Raw genomic sequence first — 15,229 nt, 5'->3', positions numbered from 1 at the left:
GGAAAGCACAGGCATACAGGCGTTCATTAGCTATGTGACCTCGACAGCACGGCTGGGAACCCCGAGAGAGCATCTACGCGTTGTAAGCGGTCGTGAGCACTAAGTGAGAGAACACGTTCGGAGGGTTCAGCACAGTGTCTGGGACACAACATGTGGCAGCTGCGATCGTTACGCCCCTGGGCCGATGGGCCCAGCTCCACCCGACGCTTCCTCTTGGGACGGGGACGCAGCCCCACCCTGGCCCCCAGGCCCGGCCACCCCTCCAGTAGCACCTCTCCCTTCACTGGAAATACTAACAGCTCCTGCCTCTGCTTCCTAACCAGCCACGTTTCCTCCTCGTGTGCAATGGCTCCCACCCCTGTACACAGCTCCGGTCTCTGAGTCCACATTATTCTCGGCCTTTCTGCAGCATCCCTCGTCCCCGGCGACACGACGCTCCCTGCCTGCAAACGTCTGCTCCTTGGGCTGGCTTCCCACCCTGTTTCCGCCTCTCATCTGAAAGTCGTCTTCCTTCGTTCCACAGACATTAAGGAAGGTCACAGAGGCCAAGGGCCAGCCCAGCACCTGGCATGTGGCTTCCTGCCCCTCATCCCTTTGCCCGTCCCTCTGCTTCCTCCTTCCCCAGGGCATGGACTTTCATCTCCCTCTGAGGTCCAGCTGCCCACGCTCAGCCTTAGCTCTGCTTCTTAGCAGCTGTGAGACCCTGGGGAGTTTACTTACTTAACCTCTTGGAGCCTATGTTCCTCATCTGTAAGATGGGCATGAAACAGTGCTTCCCTCCCAGGATGATGACGAAAAGTAGACGAGACGAGGCACGCAGAATGCTTAGCACGGCAGCCCGCTCAGGCGAGTGCTCGGTGAGGATGACCTGCTATCCCCATTACTCCAACCGATTCAACTCCAACCCTGACCTTTCTCCTCAACCTAGATGTCCCAGGGGCACTTCAACCTCGACAGGCCTAAAATGGAGCTCTTCTCCCCGGGCCTGTTTCTCTCAAATCCCCACGAAGTCCCTTCCCAGACGCATATGCCTCTGCCCGCACACCCAGGGCCCCAGGCAATCAGGGAAGGCTTCTTGGAGGGGGTGGAACTCAGGGAGCAGGTTAGAGGGGACGCAGGCACTCCAGGCCTGGATGTCCCTGGCACCAGACATTTAAGCCCTGACCTTTCAGGCTCCGAGCAGGATTGCTCTTCCTGGCTGGGGGCGGGGTGGCTGGACTGGCCGAGCAGCCCCGCTAATGACTTGCGGACAGACCCCAGCTGGGGCATTTCATGCCAGTGCAAGGCGCAGTTAAGCTTCTCTTTACCTTCCGCCACGGTGGCCAGCAGTGCTCTAAAAATGCATGCTCTCCAGCAAAGGGGGCGGTGACGCAGAGGGCCGCAGAGCCCCCAGCGACACGCCACGTACACGGATGCGTATCGGGTAAGAACGACCTTTGTGGTTCTGAGCCACTGGGGTCTCAGGACTGGCTGCCCCCGCGGCATGCCCTGGCCTCTGCTGACCAGCGTGTGACACGGCATCCTGCGCTCGAAGTGGGAACTGTCCAGAGAGAGGGAGGGGATTCTAGGGACCGGCAACCGAGCCGGAGGCCGGGCGGAGGAAGCTGTGGGAGGAGGCGCCTGTGGGCCCCCTCCAGGAATCCACAGGACTGCACACGCGCACAGCGTCCGGGGTCCCCTGCAGCATTCCCATCGTGTACCGCTTTCACTCCATTCAGTATCTGCCTCCCCGACAGCAAGCTCCGAGGGGCAGAGCTGTGGCCACCTGCCTGTCAGCAAGGACCAGGACAGTGCCCGGAACTTAGGATGCGCTCGGTTATGTTGCCAAATACACGAAGGTGGACCGTGCTCTGGATGCTGTCAGGGAGGGGACAAGTGCTCAGCTCAAGCCCCTGGCCCCTGGCTTGTAAGCCTGGCTTCCTTCCAGAAGCGTCCAGGCTCTGAGACAGTCTCACGGGAACTTACCCACATAATAGGAAAGGGTGCGCTTGAGCCGGTCGAAGACAAACCAGCGCTTCTTCCACGACTTAATCTTGCCCCCCATCTTGACCAAGTAGCCGCGGCAGACCTGGTGAGAAGCGGGAGTGAGGAGGGACCCGAATGCGCAGTCCCTAAACCTTCCTTCCCCGAGCAGCAACAGAAAGGCCATCCCCTCTGCCTGTATTTTGGGGGGCTGTCCCCAACATCTCTTTAAGCCAGCACACCAGATCCCGGGACAGAGACCTCTGGTGTTAGGGCAGGAACTAGGGCCACTATCCCAAGGGCCCGGGAAATGCCCAGAGCGGGGGGTCCTCCCCCCAGCACCCCGGGGGCCACGCACGCCTCGTACCTTGCTGCTGAGCACCACGTGCAGGCAGGTATCGACACCGTGGCCCGACGACTCAATGTGGGTCTTCAGATCAAAGTCCTCCTTCCGGATTGGCAGGTAGCGGGTCAGGGGTCGTGCCTGGGAGCAGAAGGCAGGCTCAGCAGAGTCTCTCTCTTCCCCCACTGTTCCCTTGTCAAGGTCTCTTGGCTTCAGCCCTGAACCCCCACCAATGCCAACCCTCCCTCCCACCCCCAGGGAAGTCACTCTGGTTTCACAGGGCTTGTGGCAAAAGCAGAGACCTAGCAGGCCCGCACTGCCGCAACCTAGGCCTGGGCAACTGTTGAGTGGCTCCGTGCCTCAGTTTCCCCACCTAGGACCAAGATACAACCTTTCCTGTCTTGTCCCTGCCCCTCATCTCCTTCCTGGGCTGAACGAAATAAGGCAAGAGGCCAGATGTGAACGTGCTCTGGAAAGCAAAGCCCAGTAGGAAATCCGGCCTCTGACTTCCTATTGGACCTTGTTTGGATCGCATGCCCTCTCTGGACCTCAGTTTCCTTATCAGTATTTTTTTTTTTAATTTTTAAATGTTTATTTATTTTTGAGAAACAGAGAGTGTGGGTGGGGGAGGAGCAGAGAGAGAGGGAGACACAGAATCCGAAACAGGCTCCAGGCTCTGAGCTGTCAGCACAGAGCCCAACACGGGGCTCGAACTCATGAACCATGAGATCATGACCTGAGCTGAAGTCAGACACTTAACCGACTGAGCCCCCCAGGCGCCCCAGTGTTTATTTTTGAGAGAGAACGAGAGAGCATGTGTGAGCAGGAGAGGGGAAGAGAGAGGGGGGACAGAGGATCCCTAGCAGGCTCTGTGCTGACAGCGGTGAGCCCCATGAAGGACTTGAACTCACAAACCGTGAGATCATGACCTGAGCCAAAGTCAGACGCTTAATTGACTGAGCCACCCAGGCACCCCCCTGATCGTTTCTTAATTCCCAAGCCCAATCCAGGTGGCCTGCCCCCTAGAGTTTATGCTGTTGCTTCCCAGGACCAGGGAGCTGTGGTCACTGGTCCCTGTCGGGGTAAATCCCACAGGACCAGACACGCAGGGGTGTTGGGGGACTAGAAGACCCAATGGGAAGGAACAGCCTGTGTGAGTCCCATGGGCTCTCACAGGGGGGCCAGGATTTGGGACCAGAGACACAGGCAGACCTCCCCACACAACCTAATTTCTTCTGCTCAAATCTTCTGCATAAGGCAAAAGCACAGGACTCCGGTGCCACGGAGAAACGAGTCCAAGTCTCTCTTGGAGATGTAAACCAAGAGTCAGAGTGACATCATCCGCCCACGGGGCTGGGGGTGGGGAGGGGGCCGGGGGGGCGGAGCTTCGAGTCTGGTGGAGTGAGGACCAGGACAGCCACAAGACACACGCACACCCAGGTGTCTGGTCCTTGGGGCCGAATGAGTCCCACGTAGAATTCTGCCTGGTGCTGAGCCAACAGCAACCTTTTCTGGAGGAGGGTAGCTTTCACACCCCAGGGTACCCCCACCCCTCCACAGCCCCGCCCAGCACACCCCAGCACCCACTCACCTGGGAGAACTGTTTCTCCCGCATCTTGACCTCCTTCTCCACCAGCTGCTGCCTCCTGGCGCTCTCGCTCTGCAGCCTCCGTTCCACCTGCTCCCGCCGCCTCCGCTCCTCCTCCAGGGCCTGCCTGCGGAGCTCCAACTCCCGCTCCTGCCCCCAAAGCCAGCAGTCAGGGCCCACGGCTGCCTTCTCCCTCCCCTTCCCCGGGTGCCCCTCCTCAGGCTGGGGCAGAGCTGCAGGAGGCGCCCACCTCCGAGAGCAGGCTGGCACGAGGAGGCATCAGCCCCAAAACCCACCTTCCCCAAGCACCTTGCTCGTAAGGGGCAAACGCTTTAAACCGAGACCAGGCTGGCTTCCAATCCTGGCTCTGTCACCGGTCTGAGCTCTGTGACCCTGACAAAATCGTGTAAACGCCCTAAGCCTCAGCTGCCTCGCCTGTAAAATGGGGCCAAGAGTGCCCACCTCCGGGGATTATAGTGAAAAGTAATGAGGTCGTGTATGTAAATGCCCATCACTGATTCCAGCATGAAGGAAGCACTGAATAAATAAGTAAACAGGGCTCTCACAATGTTTACTTCAATCCCTAAGACACCGATAATCTAAGCAACTGGGTTTTTGTGATACTGAATATATTCAGTAATCCTTCCCTAGTCCCTGAGGCCCTTTGAAGTCAAATTACAAACATTTGTAGTTGAACTTCAAATTTTACAGAGAAAAAAAGTGCACGTACAGAAGCCATTATTAGAAGATTTTAAAAGCCATTAAAACAAATCATCAGGGGTGCCTGGGTGGCTCGGTCGGTTAAGTGTCTGACTTCGGCTCAGGTCATTATCTCGCGGTCCATGGGTTTGAGCCCCCCTCATCGGGGTCTGTGCTGACATCTTAGAGCCAGGAGCCTGCTTTGGATTCTGTGTCTCCCTCTCTCTCTGACCCTCCCCCATTCATGCTATGTCTCTCTCTGTCTCAAAAATAAATAAACATTAAAAAAAAAATTAAAAAAAAAAATCATCAAACACAAAGCGTGTCAGAGATGCCCAATGTCCTCATCAACACAAACAACTTCCGTGCCATTGGCTCCTGCTTGCCGTTTCTTCCCGGCTCAAAATTTAGCAGGGTCTCCTTCCTCTCCGTTTGCCAAGAGCTGCTTGTAAATCTGGCCCCCGCGGATGTAAGGCTGAGAGGCCTTCCTTTCTGGCTGGTCTAGCTGCTGACCCCTGCCCCCTGCACCCCACTCTCATCTTGAGAGACGAAGAGCACCCCAAGAGTGGAGACAGAACAGACCCTTCACTCGCCCTCCTCCCCAGGCACCGACTCCTCAGCCTGGCTGTGCCCTGGGGACAAACCAGGGTCCCGACCTCGGGCCCACTTCCCTCTGCCAACCTCTGCTCTGGCCTGGACACCTGCCTTCTCTTCCGGCCCCACCCCCCCCCCATGCTGGGCCCCCATTCCCGCCTTTCTTCACCGTCCCCAAGGGGAAGGACCCGCCACTCGCGCAGACGCAAATCAGAACTCTCGTGGCGGCCAAAACACCCACAGAAGCAAACACTCAAAGGCTGCACGTTGCCGAAAGGGAAATTCCTGGCTGGACGAGGGTTCCTGTGCTGCCTCCTCTCATCCTAAGAGCCATGTCACCAGGCCTCCCCCATCTGACGAACACGACTTCTAAAACACTCTTCCTCAAGGGAAGGTCTCGGGGCGCCTGGGTGGCTCGGTCAGTTGAGCGGCTGACCTCGGCTCAGGTCATGATGTCGCGGCCCGTGAGTTCGAGACCCGCGTCGGGCGCTGTGCTGACCGCTCAGAGCCCGGAGCCTGTTTCGGATTGTGTCTCCCTCTCTCTCTGCCCCTCCCCCACTTGCGCTCTGTCTCTGTCTCTCGAAAATAAAAACTTTAAAAAAAAAAGGGGGGGGGGGGAGCGCTTGGGGGTGGGACACAGGCCCCGGGCAGCCGCGGGCCCGCCAGCGCAGGCCTGCCTCACCCTCGACTCCATGAGGCGGCTCTTCTCCGCGTGCGCTTCTTTCAGCATCTTCTCCATCTCCTCGATCTTCCCCACGTCCAGGCCGCTCACGCTGGGGGAGGGCGAGAGTGGGGGCATCAAGGGGCCGGGAGGCGGCTGGCGGGGGCGGGGGCAGGGGCGGGGCCGGCCCCCTCGGGCGGGTACCTGGACACGGTGTCCGGGGAGCAGGCCGAGGTGCCGCCCGTGGAGATGCTGGTCTCCATGCTGTCGGAGCTCTCCAGGCTCAGGGTGTCGTAGGCGTGCTCGCCGTCCTCCCCGCGCTCTCGGCCGGCCGGCAGGTGGTGCAGGATGGAGTGGTGCATGAGCGGGGGGAAGCCCGAGGGGCCGGGCGGGAAGGGGGCCGCCCCGTGCAGGGCATCCCACTGGCACTGCGCCTCGGCCGCAGCCTTCTGCTTCAGCTCGGCCAGGCGCCGCCGCTGCTCCTCGATCACCTGCTGCCCTGCGGGAGGGACGGGGCAGTCACGGTGGGCCCTGCGGGGGCCGCCGGCAGAACCACAGACAGAGGGAAGGGGCGAGCGGGGACAGGTCAGCACCGGGCCCACCCCTCGGCCCCCGCAGCTCCACGTCCGGCTGCCCTGCCAGGGTCTCTGTCGCCTGCACAGCTGGCCGCGGCCGTGCGGTCCGGCTTCAGCGCTCCTCCTGTTTCCTGAGCACCCGCCACCCCCCCCCCCCTCCGCCCCGGCCCAGAGCGGGGCAGGACTCATGCACTGCCCTGCCCGCTGGGGAAGGGGGAGAGGGAAGGGCGTGAGCAGGGCGTCCATGCAAAGCCAGCCGTGATGCAGAAGCAAGAGCCACGAGAGCGGGACAGAGGGGGAGACGACAAGGCAGGAGACAGCTCAGCGGGAGGCGTGAGGCCAGCCAGACACCCGGCCCCAGGTCGGCCCCGGGTCAGCCGGGGAGCCTGCCTGGGGGCAGCGAGGACCCGCGCAGAATACATCATGCGGACGCCCAGGCGGGGCTGCCTGACCAAAGCAATGCCCTCAGTGACCAACGCTCTACCTGCTGGGTCGTCGGTTGGGGGGGGCTCGGCAGGAAGCGACTCGCCTGGTGTGGGGGGCCCCGGGCAGAGAGACACAGAGGGGAGGAGACGAGAGAGAGGCACAGACATGGGCTTTCAAAACAACCAAAATGCACACAGGCAGCAAGGACTCCAGGGTCCCCAGAGCCAGTATCTTAGGGAACCATTTCCGGAGGTCATCACGTCCACCCTCTGCCTCCAGACAGGGCAACGTCCATCCCGACTCAGATCAACAAACATCTTCCTTGTTTGCTGTGCTCTCTGGGAAGACCGCACAGCCCCCAACCCCGAGTCTCTGGACAAATATCCAGGAAGCTCTCCTTTCAGTATCGAACCTAAATGCTTTCTGCCCTCACCTGGAACTCAAGTAAAGCAAAAACATCCCGCAAAACGTGAGGCACGGAGGGAGGGGGGCGGTGGCAGATATCCAGGCCCCCCGGGAGAGCGGGCGGGTGGGCACTGCGGCCACTCACCCTTCTGCTGCAGGGCCAGCTGGCGCTTGGTCTCAATGTCCTGCAGCGTGGCCGCCAGGTTGCGAGGAAGGCTGCTCGTGCCATTCTGGGCAAGGAGGACACTCTGCGGCGAGTGGGGGGGAGGGAAGTGGAGCATGGGGACCCGAGGCTCAGAAGACCCCCCCACCCCGAGGCTCCCCTGGGGCGGCCTCGCCCCCTCCCCGGTGTGGCAGTCTCCATCCCCCTACCACCACCTTGCCATACACTCAGCCCACCCGCTGTCCTCAGACCTTTGGGGAGGGGCTACGGCCCAGGGTAGCCACGCTGAGCTGGGAGGAGGAGGAAGAAGAGCCAGAGGAAGAGGGGAGAGGGCCGCTGCGGGTCCGGGGCAGGGGGCTGGTGGCCTCACCATCCATCTTGGAGCGGTAAACCTGGAGGGAAGAGATAGCACGGGGTCAACTCCGGCTCCCCACCGGCCACCACCCCCACCCCCCCACCCCACCCCCGTCACCTAGGCTGGCTGCGATCCAAGACACCGCCCTGGCACCGGGCCTCTGAGGCCGCTTCTAACTGACAACAGCATTGAGCTTCTCGGGCCAGACCAACGGACAGGTGTTACTGGCGGCTGCCAAGCCTCCTTTCCGGGCAGTTCCTCCCTCGGCCAATCCCCGGTCCCACCCCAGGTCTCAGAAAAGATCTCGTAAATCGACCCATGCGAGGCGCTAACATGGGCCGGGCAGAGCCGTACAGGAGACCGACTAGAAGCCAGGGTTCCCTCTGGTCCCAGCTCTGCCACTAACGGGCTGTGTGACCTTGGGCCCTGCGCCTCCCAGCTCTGGGCCCGGGCTTCCTTATCTGCAAGAGCAGGGAGCAGGGCTAGACCAAATAACCGCCAAGCTCCCTCACGGCCCTCGTGTTTGCGGGAACACCGGTGCCTGAAGTCAAGATCCCTGACTCTTGGCATCGGCTCTGCTACGTCCTAGTTGTGTGGCCTTGGCGGGACTGCTTATCCTCTCCGGGCCCCAGTGACTGAGCTGTAAAATCAGAGTTAACTGTGCTCACGATGAAAGGAATCAAAACATGGGAAAGTCTCTGACCAGCTGGACACAAAGTAGAGAGAGGGTGGCTCACAGGCTCCTCCCAAAGGGAGCACAGAATCTGAGCTGAGATCGGGGTCTTAGAGGTCCTGTGCCTTCACTCCAGGAGTGAATCTCGAAGGCAGGGGTCTCGGGCACAGCAGCAGGTCGGCGGCGTGCACCCTGGGGGAGGACGCTACCTGTGCCCCCCCCCCCCCGCCCCCACCACAGTCAGCAGCTTGCTCCAGGCTCAGCTCGGACTGCACCCTCCACGGAAACCGTGAGGAGGCCGGGCACGTCTCTGTCCCATCAGGACCGCCTCCAAGTGTCACCCCCGGGGAGACCAGGAGAGCAAAGTGCTGGCAGTTCTCCCAGGACACGAGTTCCAGCTGCCACGGGCCCAAGAGCGCGTCAGGCCCCCAGACCCAGGGAGAAACGCCGGGGTTGAAGGCTGCCAGGGACAGAGCAGGGCCACAGCCTACCGTAGCTCAAGGCACCAAGCCGATCTCAACCCGACCACTGCTCCTGGACCCCCCTCCACGGGACAGTCAATCCTGTACGTCATCCTTGGGACTCAGGGGCTGGCCCCAGCTGCCCGAAGTGCCAGGATGGCGCTAGGAGACCTACTGCCCTGACTCAACGGACCCCCACCCTCTAGGGAGGCACCGTGTGGCTGCTGCATTGGCAGGAGGTACCCGGCACAGAGAGCAGCAGGGCTTGGGGAGGAACGGGCAGGGAGAGAGGGGGTTACCTGCAGCTGCCGGGAAGCTTTGGCGGGCAGAGGCGGGGGAGAGGAGCGCGGGGAGGCTGTAGCGGGGCCGGGCCCCAGCCCGGCCATCAGCTCCTGGTACCACTGCTCTAAGTCTACAGCAGGGAGCAGCAGCTCCTCCATCTGGAGCGGGGCGTGGGGAGAGGGGCGTGGGGAAGGGGTGAGGAGAAGAGTCCGGAGAGCGGGGGAAGGAAGGGTAGGAGGACGGGAGAGAAGGCAGAAGAAAGGGGAAGGGTGCAGGAAGAGTAAAGGAAGACCGAGCAGGGAAACACGGAGGTGAGGGAGAAGGGAGGGAAGGAGGGGAGAGAGGACAGCATAAAGAGAAGGAGGAGAAAAACAGTGAGAAAACAGTTGCTGTGAACGCGCTAAGGGCAGAGAGGAACAGTCAGGACACAACTCCCAGACCAGAGACACGTGCCGTGCCCACCATGATGCCAGACAGCCAGCGTCCGCAGGCACCGAGCGCTCCCAGGGGGCCAGCCTGGAGCTCAGAAGCCAGGAAGCAGGGGCGGAACACACACACGCACGCACGCACGCACGCACGCACGCACACAGGCGCACACACACATACACAGAGCCACGCCAGCAGCGGGCTGGGGGTGGCAGGGACACACAGACCACCAACCTTGGGTGAAGGCGTGATGGAAGCGAAGGAGGAGGAAGAGGGCAGCACGGGAGGAAGGCAGGTGGTGGGAACCAGGTCCCGGGAGGCAGGGGCCCAGAGAGGCGGGCCTGGCACAGGGGCTGCGGGCATGGGCGAGGTGCCCCACATCGCCTTTAGCTGCTCAAGCGTCACGTACTTGGGGGAAAGGCCAGGACGCAGGAGGGAATACAAGAGGTTAATGGAACTGCAACCCAGGAGCTGGCCCTGCCCACAGGCGAGGGAAGGGTGAGCACAGGAAGCGCAGAGCAGCAGAGGCCTGCAGAGCCCAGGAAACAAGTCCTCTCTAGGCAGGACGACGCCCTCACGCCCAAGCAGAAGGCTGCCCGGCCTTGAGCCATCAGGAGCTGAAGCTCCCGAGGCCCCAGGCCATACAGGGAACCACTCCTCCCAACCCCCCTATGCCGGCTGCCCTTCTCCCTCACCGCTGGACACAGACCCATTGTCCCCCAAGCCCCACCCAGGACTGAGGGACAACCTGGGCATCCACAGGAGGCCCTTGGGCACAGGTGGGCTCACTCAGTGGCCGGTACCTCACTGTCAGGCAGGGGCTGGGCGAGCACGCTGGGGGAGGTGGCAGAAGCATGGGGGTCCAAGCGGAAGCACAGCTGGAGAACCTCTGCCAGGCTCACATACTCCTAGGGTGCCCGGTGGGAGGGGGAGGGATGGGCAGAGAAGAGGTCAACAGGGTACAACCAGGCACCTGACACCCACACTCCATGCCTTAGGGCCATCACTCCATTCAGTACAAGATCCAGAGCAAGGAGCGTGGCAGGGGGTGCAGGAGGGGGACTCAGCTGTCTACTGTGACCGGAGACAGCTGGGGGGAGGGAGGGGCCAGAAAAGGGCAGGCAGAACTGTCTGAAGGCACTTCTTGACCTGTACTTTTGAGGCTGCCTTGGCAGCCCGGCCCTGCCCAGGGCAGACTCTGAAGGCCTATCCCTGGGTTTGCTCTGGGCTAGGGACAGGAGAAGCCTAGGGAAGGCCTTCCGAGAGTCCACCGAGAATCAGGACCCAACTCCCAGAGAGTCCTTCCGTCTCCCCCATCTTGGGCCCCAGTGGGGCACACACACACTGCATCGAGCACCAGCCACCGTTCCCGAGGGTCTCCTCGCACCCATGTGCCGGGGCGGGAGCTGGGAGGGGTAGGCTCACTAAGTGGGTGAGCTAGATGGGCTTTGAGAAAGAGGCCTCAGCAGGGAGCAGCTAAGAGCCCAGGTGGAAAAACGGGCCCACCCCCCAAGGGTTAGTACGTAGGAAGAGACTAGCGCATCAGACTGCGGTGTGGGAGGACAGGGACTGTCACCCTCCCCGAGCATATCCTTAGTCCCCTGAGCTGATCGAGGCGGTGGGGGCACGGCAGGCCTCCAAAATGCACACTGAATGCGCAGGGTCCCAAGCCTGACCCATCCAGGGGGAGCCCCGGCCTGGCGGAGCCCCAGAGGGCAACTGTCCTCCGGGGGTCAGGGCAAGGGAAAAGGAGCGGGAGGATCCAGTGTGTTGTGAGCACTGATGAATGGCATGCAGATCACGTGCAAATTAACACGCAAGCCGGTGCTGATTTTGCATAGCCTGCCCGGGCCCTCTATGGAGCAGCAGGATGGCACGCTCGCTCACACTCTCACAAACTCTGGCCAGAGGATTATTGCCGCACGCCCCTGAGCCGGGCCCTTGGCAGGAGCTGGAGGCAGGAGCTCGGCAAGCAGGCAGACGGGCAGTGGGCAGAGCAGAGCAGGCAGTCAGCTGGGATTACCTCTTGTGCTTTGGGGCAGAGCTGAGTGGAAGCAGGTGGGATTAGGGGGACAGAGGAGGCCCCAGCCTGAGAAGACCCCGGGAAAGGGACCAGACTCGCAGTCCCTGAGGACTCGGAGATGAGCAGTTCGGCCTACAGAGAGGGGACATGGTGAGGGGCCGCCCACGCCAGGCCTCAGTGGCAGGGAGGTGGGGAGAAAAGGAAAGAGCTCGGGAACCTGGGCATGTCCTAGTTGGACCTCACGCCCCAAGCAGGCAAAGACTCAGGAAAGGACCGCCTAAGGGATGTCAGTGCCCACTACGCTGCCAAGAGCCTCGTTCTAGACTGAAGCCCGAGGAGCTCCGAGACCAGGGCCCCTGGATTCCTGTGCGAACCCTCGAAGTGAGGCTGCCCGGCCCCGGCCCTTCCCAAACCTCTGAGCTTCCCACCTTCCCCGCTCATGCCTCCTGAATCCCCCAGATGGATTTGATCGCCCAAAATGGTAACATCGGTAAGCTCCTAGGAGCCAGAAAGGTATCTGCAAAGCAGCAGCTGGTAGCCACAGAAGGTCACACCCCAGACTTCAGGGCCACTCGCACTCCAATCTCTCCAGGTCAGGAGAACGTCCCCAGTATTCAGCCTCAGCTACTGGGGAGAAGGTGCCACACGTCGCTCCAGGGCCTCCCAGGAAGCCCCTTGGGCCTGAAGCTAGGGCTGACCCAACCACGTTACCTCTTTGAGGGTCGACGTGGTCTTCGGGAAAGGCCTGCCTCCCGTGAGTGAGTGGTACCTTCTTTCCAGCATCGTGAGCTTCTCCTTCTCCTGCGAGCCCAGAGCGGCCGAGTCAGAACGGGGTGGGGGTGGCAGCACGGGGGGAGCCAAGTGAGGGGGGCCCTCCTGCAGCCGGCAGAGCTCCACCCCAGCCCCCCTGCACTCACCTCCCACTCCCCATCCTGCACCGACCCCGATCCCCCAGCCCAACCTGACCGAGGCTACCTTCTGCAGCAGCTGCAGGGAGGCGTTCTTGTCCCGCGCCAGGCGCTCGGACTCTTGCACGGCCTGGGCCCGGATCTGCCCGGCCTGACCGTCCAGGACTGCCAGGCGCTCCTGAAGGAGGGGGTGGGAGGTCGGTCAGGCCTGGGAGACAGGGCTGAGCCCACGGCGAGGCTTCCCTGTCTCTCCAGTCCAGAGACCCTTGGCTTGGGTGAAGGGAATCGACCGGCTCTTCTGCTTGGCCTTAACCCACCCCCCGGAATACCGGGGCAACTGTGGTCAGCTCCTCCCTTCACCCGTCCCTCCACCAGTGACTCCCGTGCCCCCCGGCACACCGGCTAGAACCCGAGTCCCCAGGTGTAACCTCCCCACCATCAACGAGTCCAGAATCCTGGAGCTACTGAAGAGTTCTCCACCTGCCCCACTCCCACGGCCACCCCCCAAGTCCAGGCCCGCTGCCTTCCCTGCCTGGACTTTGGCACCAGCCCTCTGCCTCCACTCCTGACCTTCCAAGTGTGCCCCACACTGCCACGAACACCTTCTCAAAATGGCCCTGGAGGTCTGTTTTTGTCTGCTTATCCGAATTTTCTAAGCCTTCCAAAAAGAATATGTACTACTTGAATAATGTTTTAAAACTCCACGAGTCAAGTTAGATCACTCCTCTCCTCAAAATCTTTTGACTCGCTACTCACAGGACAGAGCACAAACTGAAAATGGCGTCCGAGGGCTCCCGGGACTGGGCCTACGCTCTTCGACCCCCCGCCCCCGGCCTTCTGTGTCCCCCCCCCCCCCAGCCGTGGGGCACACTAAGCCACAGAGTTGCACACCCTCAGGCCTCACACTGCCCCCTTGCCCCAGGAGAGCTGTCCCTGTCTTTCTACCACCAAGAGCTCACTTTTCCTCCTAGACCAGTCCGAGTGAAACTTTTCTCCTACATCTTCCTCAATTACCACTCAATTCCTCGGCTCCCTCCTCTGTGCTCAGATTACTCTGTGTCACCATTTGCCTCGTATTACTGGTACTTGTGAACATGTGCCTCCATCACCACCCCACCCAGACTGTCAGATCCAAGGGCAAGGTCGGGGTCTTTTCTGTCTCCATATCCCCAGTAGGGCTGAGCACAGGGCCTGGCTCAACAGCCATGTGCTAAAAGGAAAAGAAAATCACGTGAGAGAGAAGAATGGGGTTAGGGGAAAACGGGCTGGGTTAATCCCAGGAGGGCTTCCTGAAAGAGGCAGCCTTAAAACCACCACCTTTAAGAGCAAGACATGAGCAAGGAGGGAGGGAAGAAGGGAGCTATCATAATCTGGGGTCAGCCCAAGCAGGAATTCCCACAGCAAGATCAGCTGTTTAACCAGAACCTGTGAACCTGTTAGAACGCAGTAACTGCTAAACGCTTTGCATTTGTGACCTCATTTAAACCTCTTTTGGGGCGCCTGGGTGGCGCAGTCGGTTAAGCGTCCGACTTCAGCCAGGTCACGATCTCGCGGTCCGTGAGTTCGAGCCCCGCGTCAGGCTCTGGGCTGATGGCTCGGAGCCTGGAGCCTGTTTCCGATTCTGTGTCTCCCTCTCTCTCTGCCCCTCCCCCGTTCATGCTCTGTCTCTCTCTGTCCCAAAAATAAATAAAAAACGTTGAAAAAAAAATTAAAAAAAAAAATAAATAAATAAATAAACCTCTTTTGACGCAGGTGCCTTTACACCCATTTTACTGATGAGAACACTGACATATTCAGGAGCTAGTAAGTGGTACAGCTGGGAATGGAACTAAATCTGTAGGACTCCAAAGCCAGGATTCTGAACCGTCCTGAATCACAGTGGAGAGGATAGGGGAACATTGGGCAGGAGGGCAGACAGAGCCTGGGATTGGGTGGGACACGGGGAGGGGAGGGGCGGGTGTGAGGGACAGAAGCTGAGCAGGGCTCACGAGAAGGCAAGGAGAAGGGGCACCTGGCTGGCTCGGTCAGTGAAGCATGCAACTCTTAATCTTGGGGCTGTAAGTTCAAGCCCCACGTTGTGTGTAGAGATTACTAAAAATAAAATCTTAAGAAGAAGAAGAAGAAAGCAACAGCAAGGGGAAGAATGTGACCCCTGGGGTCCTAGTGGCTGACCTCCTAGGAGCCAGGGTGGGTATGGGGAGGTGAGAACAGGAGTCTAATACTGTCGACCCCTCCCAAACTTCCTGGAGTTTACACCCACCAAGACCCCAGAGGAATGGGATTGGCTCATCTAGGGCTCCCTGCTGCTTTCTCTGCAGAGGAATGGGGAAGGTTCTTTGGGCCAGGCAGGCCTAGGGTCTCACGCTGACTCAAACTCATAAACTGAGAGGTCTGGAACAAATACGTAGCTTCCCTGAGCCCTCATTTCCTTGTCTGTGAAACGAGGATGAGAGCACCGGCCTTGTGAGACCATCCTAAGGTTGGCACAAGATAACCCAGGAAAGCCTCCTGGCTCACACCCACGCGCTTGGGAAATGCTAGCTTTCTTCCTTCCATCTGTCTCACAGCCAGAAGCAGACGCACTTGTAAGGCAGAGAAACTCAGGGAGAGAGGCAAGGGATCCGGACTCCGGGGGAGGTCCAGGAGCTTGCCACAAGCCACCAAACTCAGGCTAACCGTCGAGAC

The 15,229-nt window shown here is 60.5% G+C and overlaps 1 protein-coding gene across 14 annotated transcripts in view; it reads right to left on the bottom strand.

The window, feature by feature from the left end:
• PHLDB1 (pleckstrin homology like domain family B member 1) overlaps positions 1–15,229 on the bottom strand; it is a 45,899-nt gene that overhangs the window by 4,006 nt on the left and 26,664 nt on the right. For 6 of the 14 annotated variants that reach the window (XM_042957871.1, XM_042957869.1, XM_042957870.1 and 3 more), the window contains 13 exons: positions 12,612–12,722; positions 12,348–12,437; positions 10,417–10,521; positions 9,848–10,021; positions 9,205–9,345; positions 7,668–7,808; positions 7,399–7,501; positions 6,907–6,951; positions 6,052–6,346; positions 5,869–5,959; positions 3,897–4,043; positions 2,330–2,446; positions 1,966–2,068 (listed from right to left, as the gene is read on the bottom strand). In XM_042957871.1, coding sequence (XP_042813805.1) covers positions 1,966–2,068; positions 2,330–2,446; positions 3,897–4,043; positions 5,869–5,959; positions 6,052–6,346; positions 6,907–6,951; positions 7,399–7,501; positions 7,668–7,808; positions 9,205–9,345; positions 9,848–10,021; positions 10,417–10,521; positions 12,348–12,437; positions 12,612–12,722 — 1,663 coding nt within the window. Of the gene's footprint in view, positions 1–1,965; positions 2,069–2,329; positions 2,447–3,896; positions 4,044–5,868; positions 5,960–6,051; positions 6,347–6,906; positions 6,952–7,398; positions 7,502–7,667; positions 7,809–7,909; positions 8,412–9,204; positions 9,346–9,847; positions 10,022–10,416; positions 10,522–12,347; positions 12,438–12,611; positions 12,723–15,229 lie in introns of those variants that run through there. The other 8 variants (XM_042957875.1, XM_042957878.1, XM_042957872.1 and 5 more) reach the window with 7 other exon arrangements.

Source organism: Panthera tigris, chromosome D1 (genome assembly GCF_018350195.1).
Source record: "Panthera tigris isolate Pti1 chromosome D1, P.tigris_Pti1_mat1.1, whole genome shotgun sequence".
Taxonomy (NCBI): domain Eukaryota; kingdom Metazoa; phylum Chordata; class Mammalia; order Carnivora; family Felidae; genus Panthera; species Panthera tigris.
Note: the sequence above shows the minus strand (reverse complement) of the source record. Positions and strands in the feature narration are given on the sequence as shown.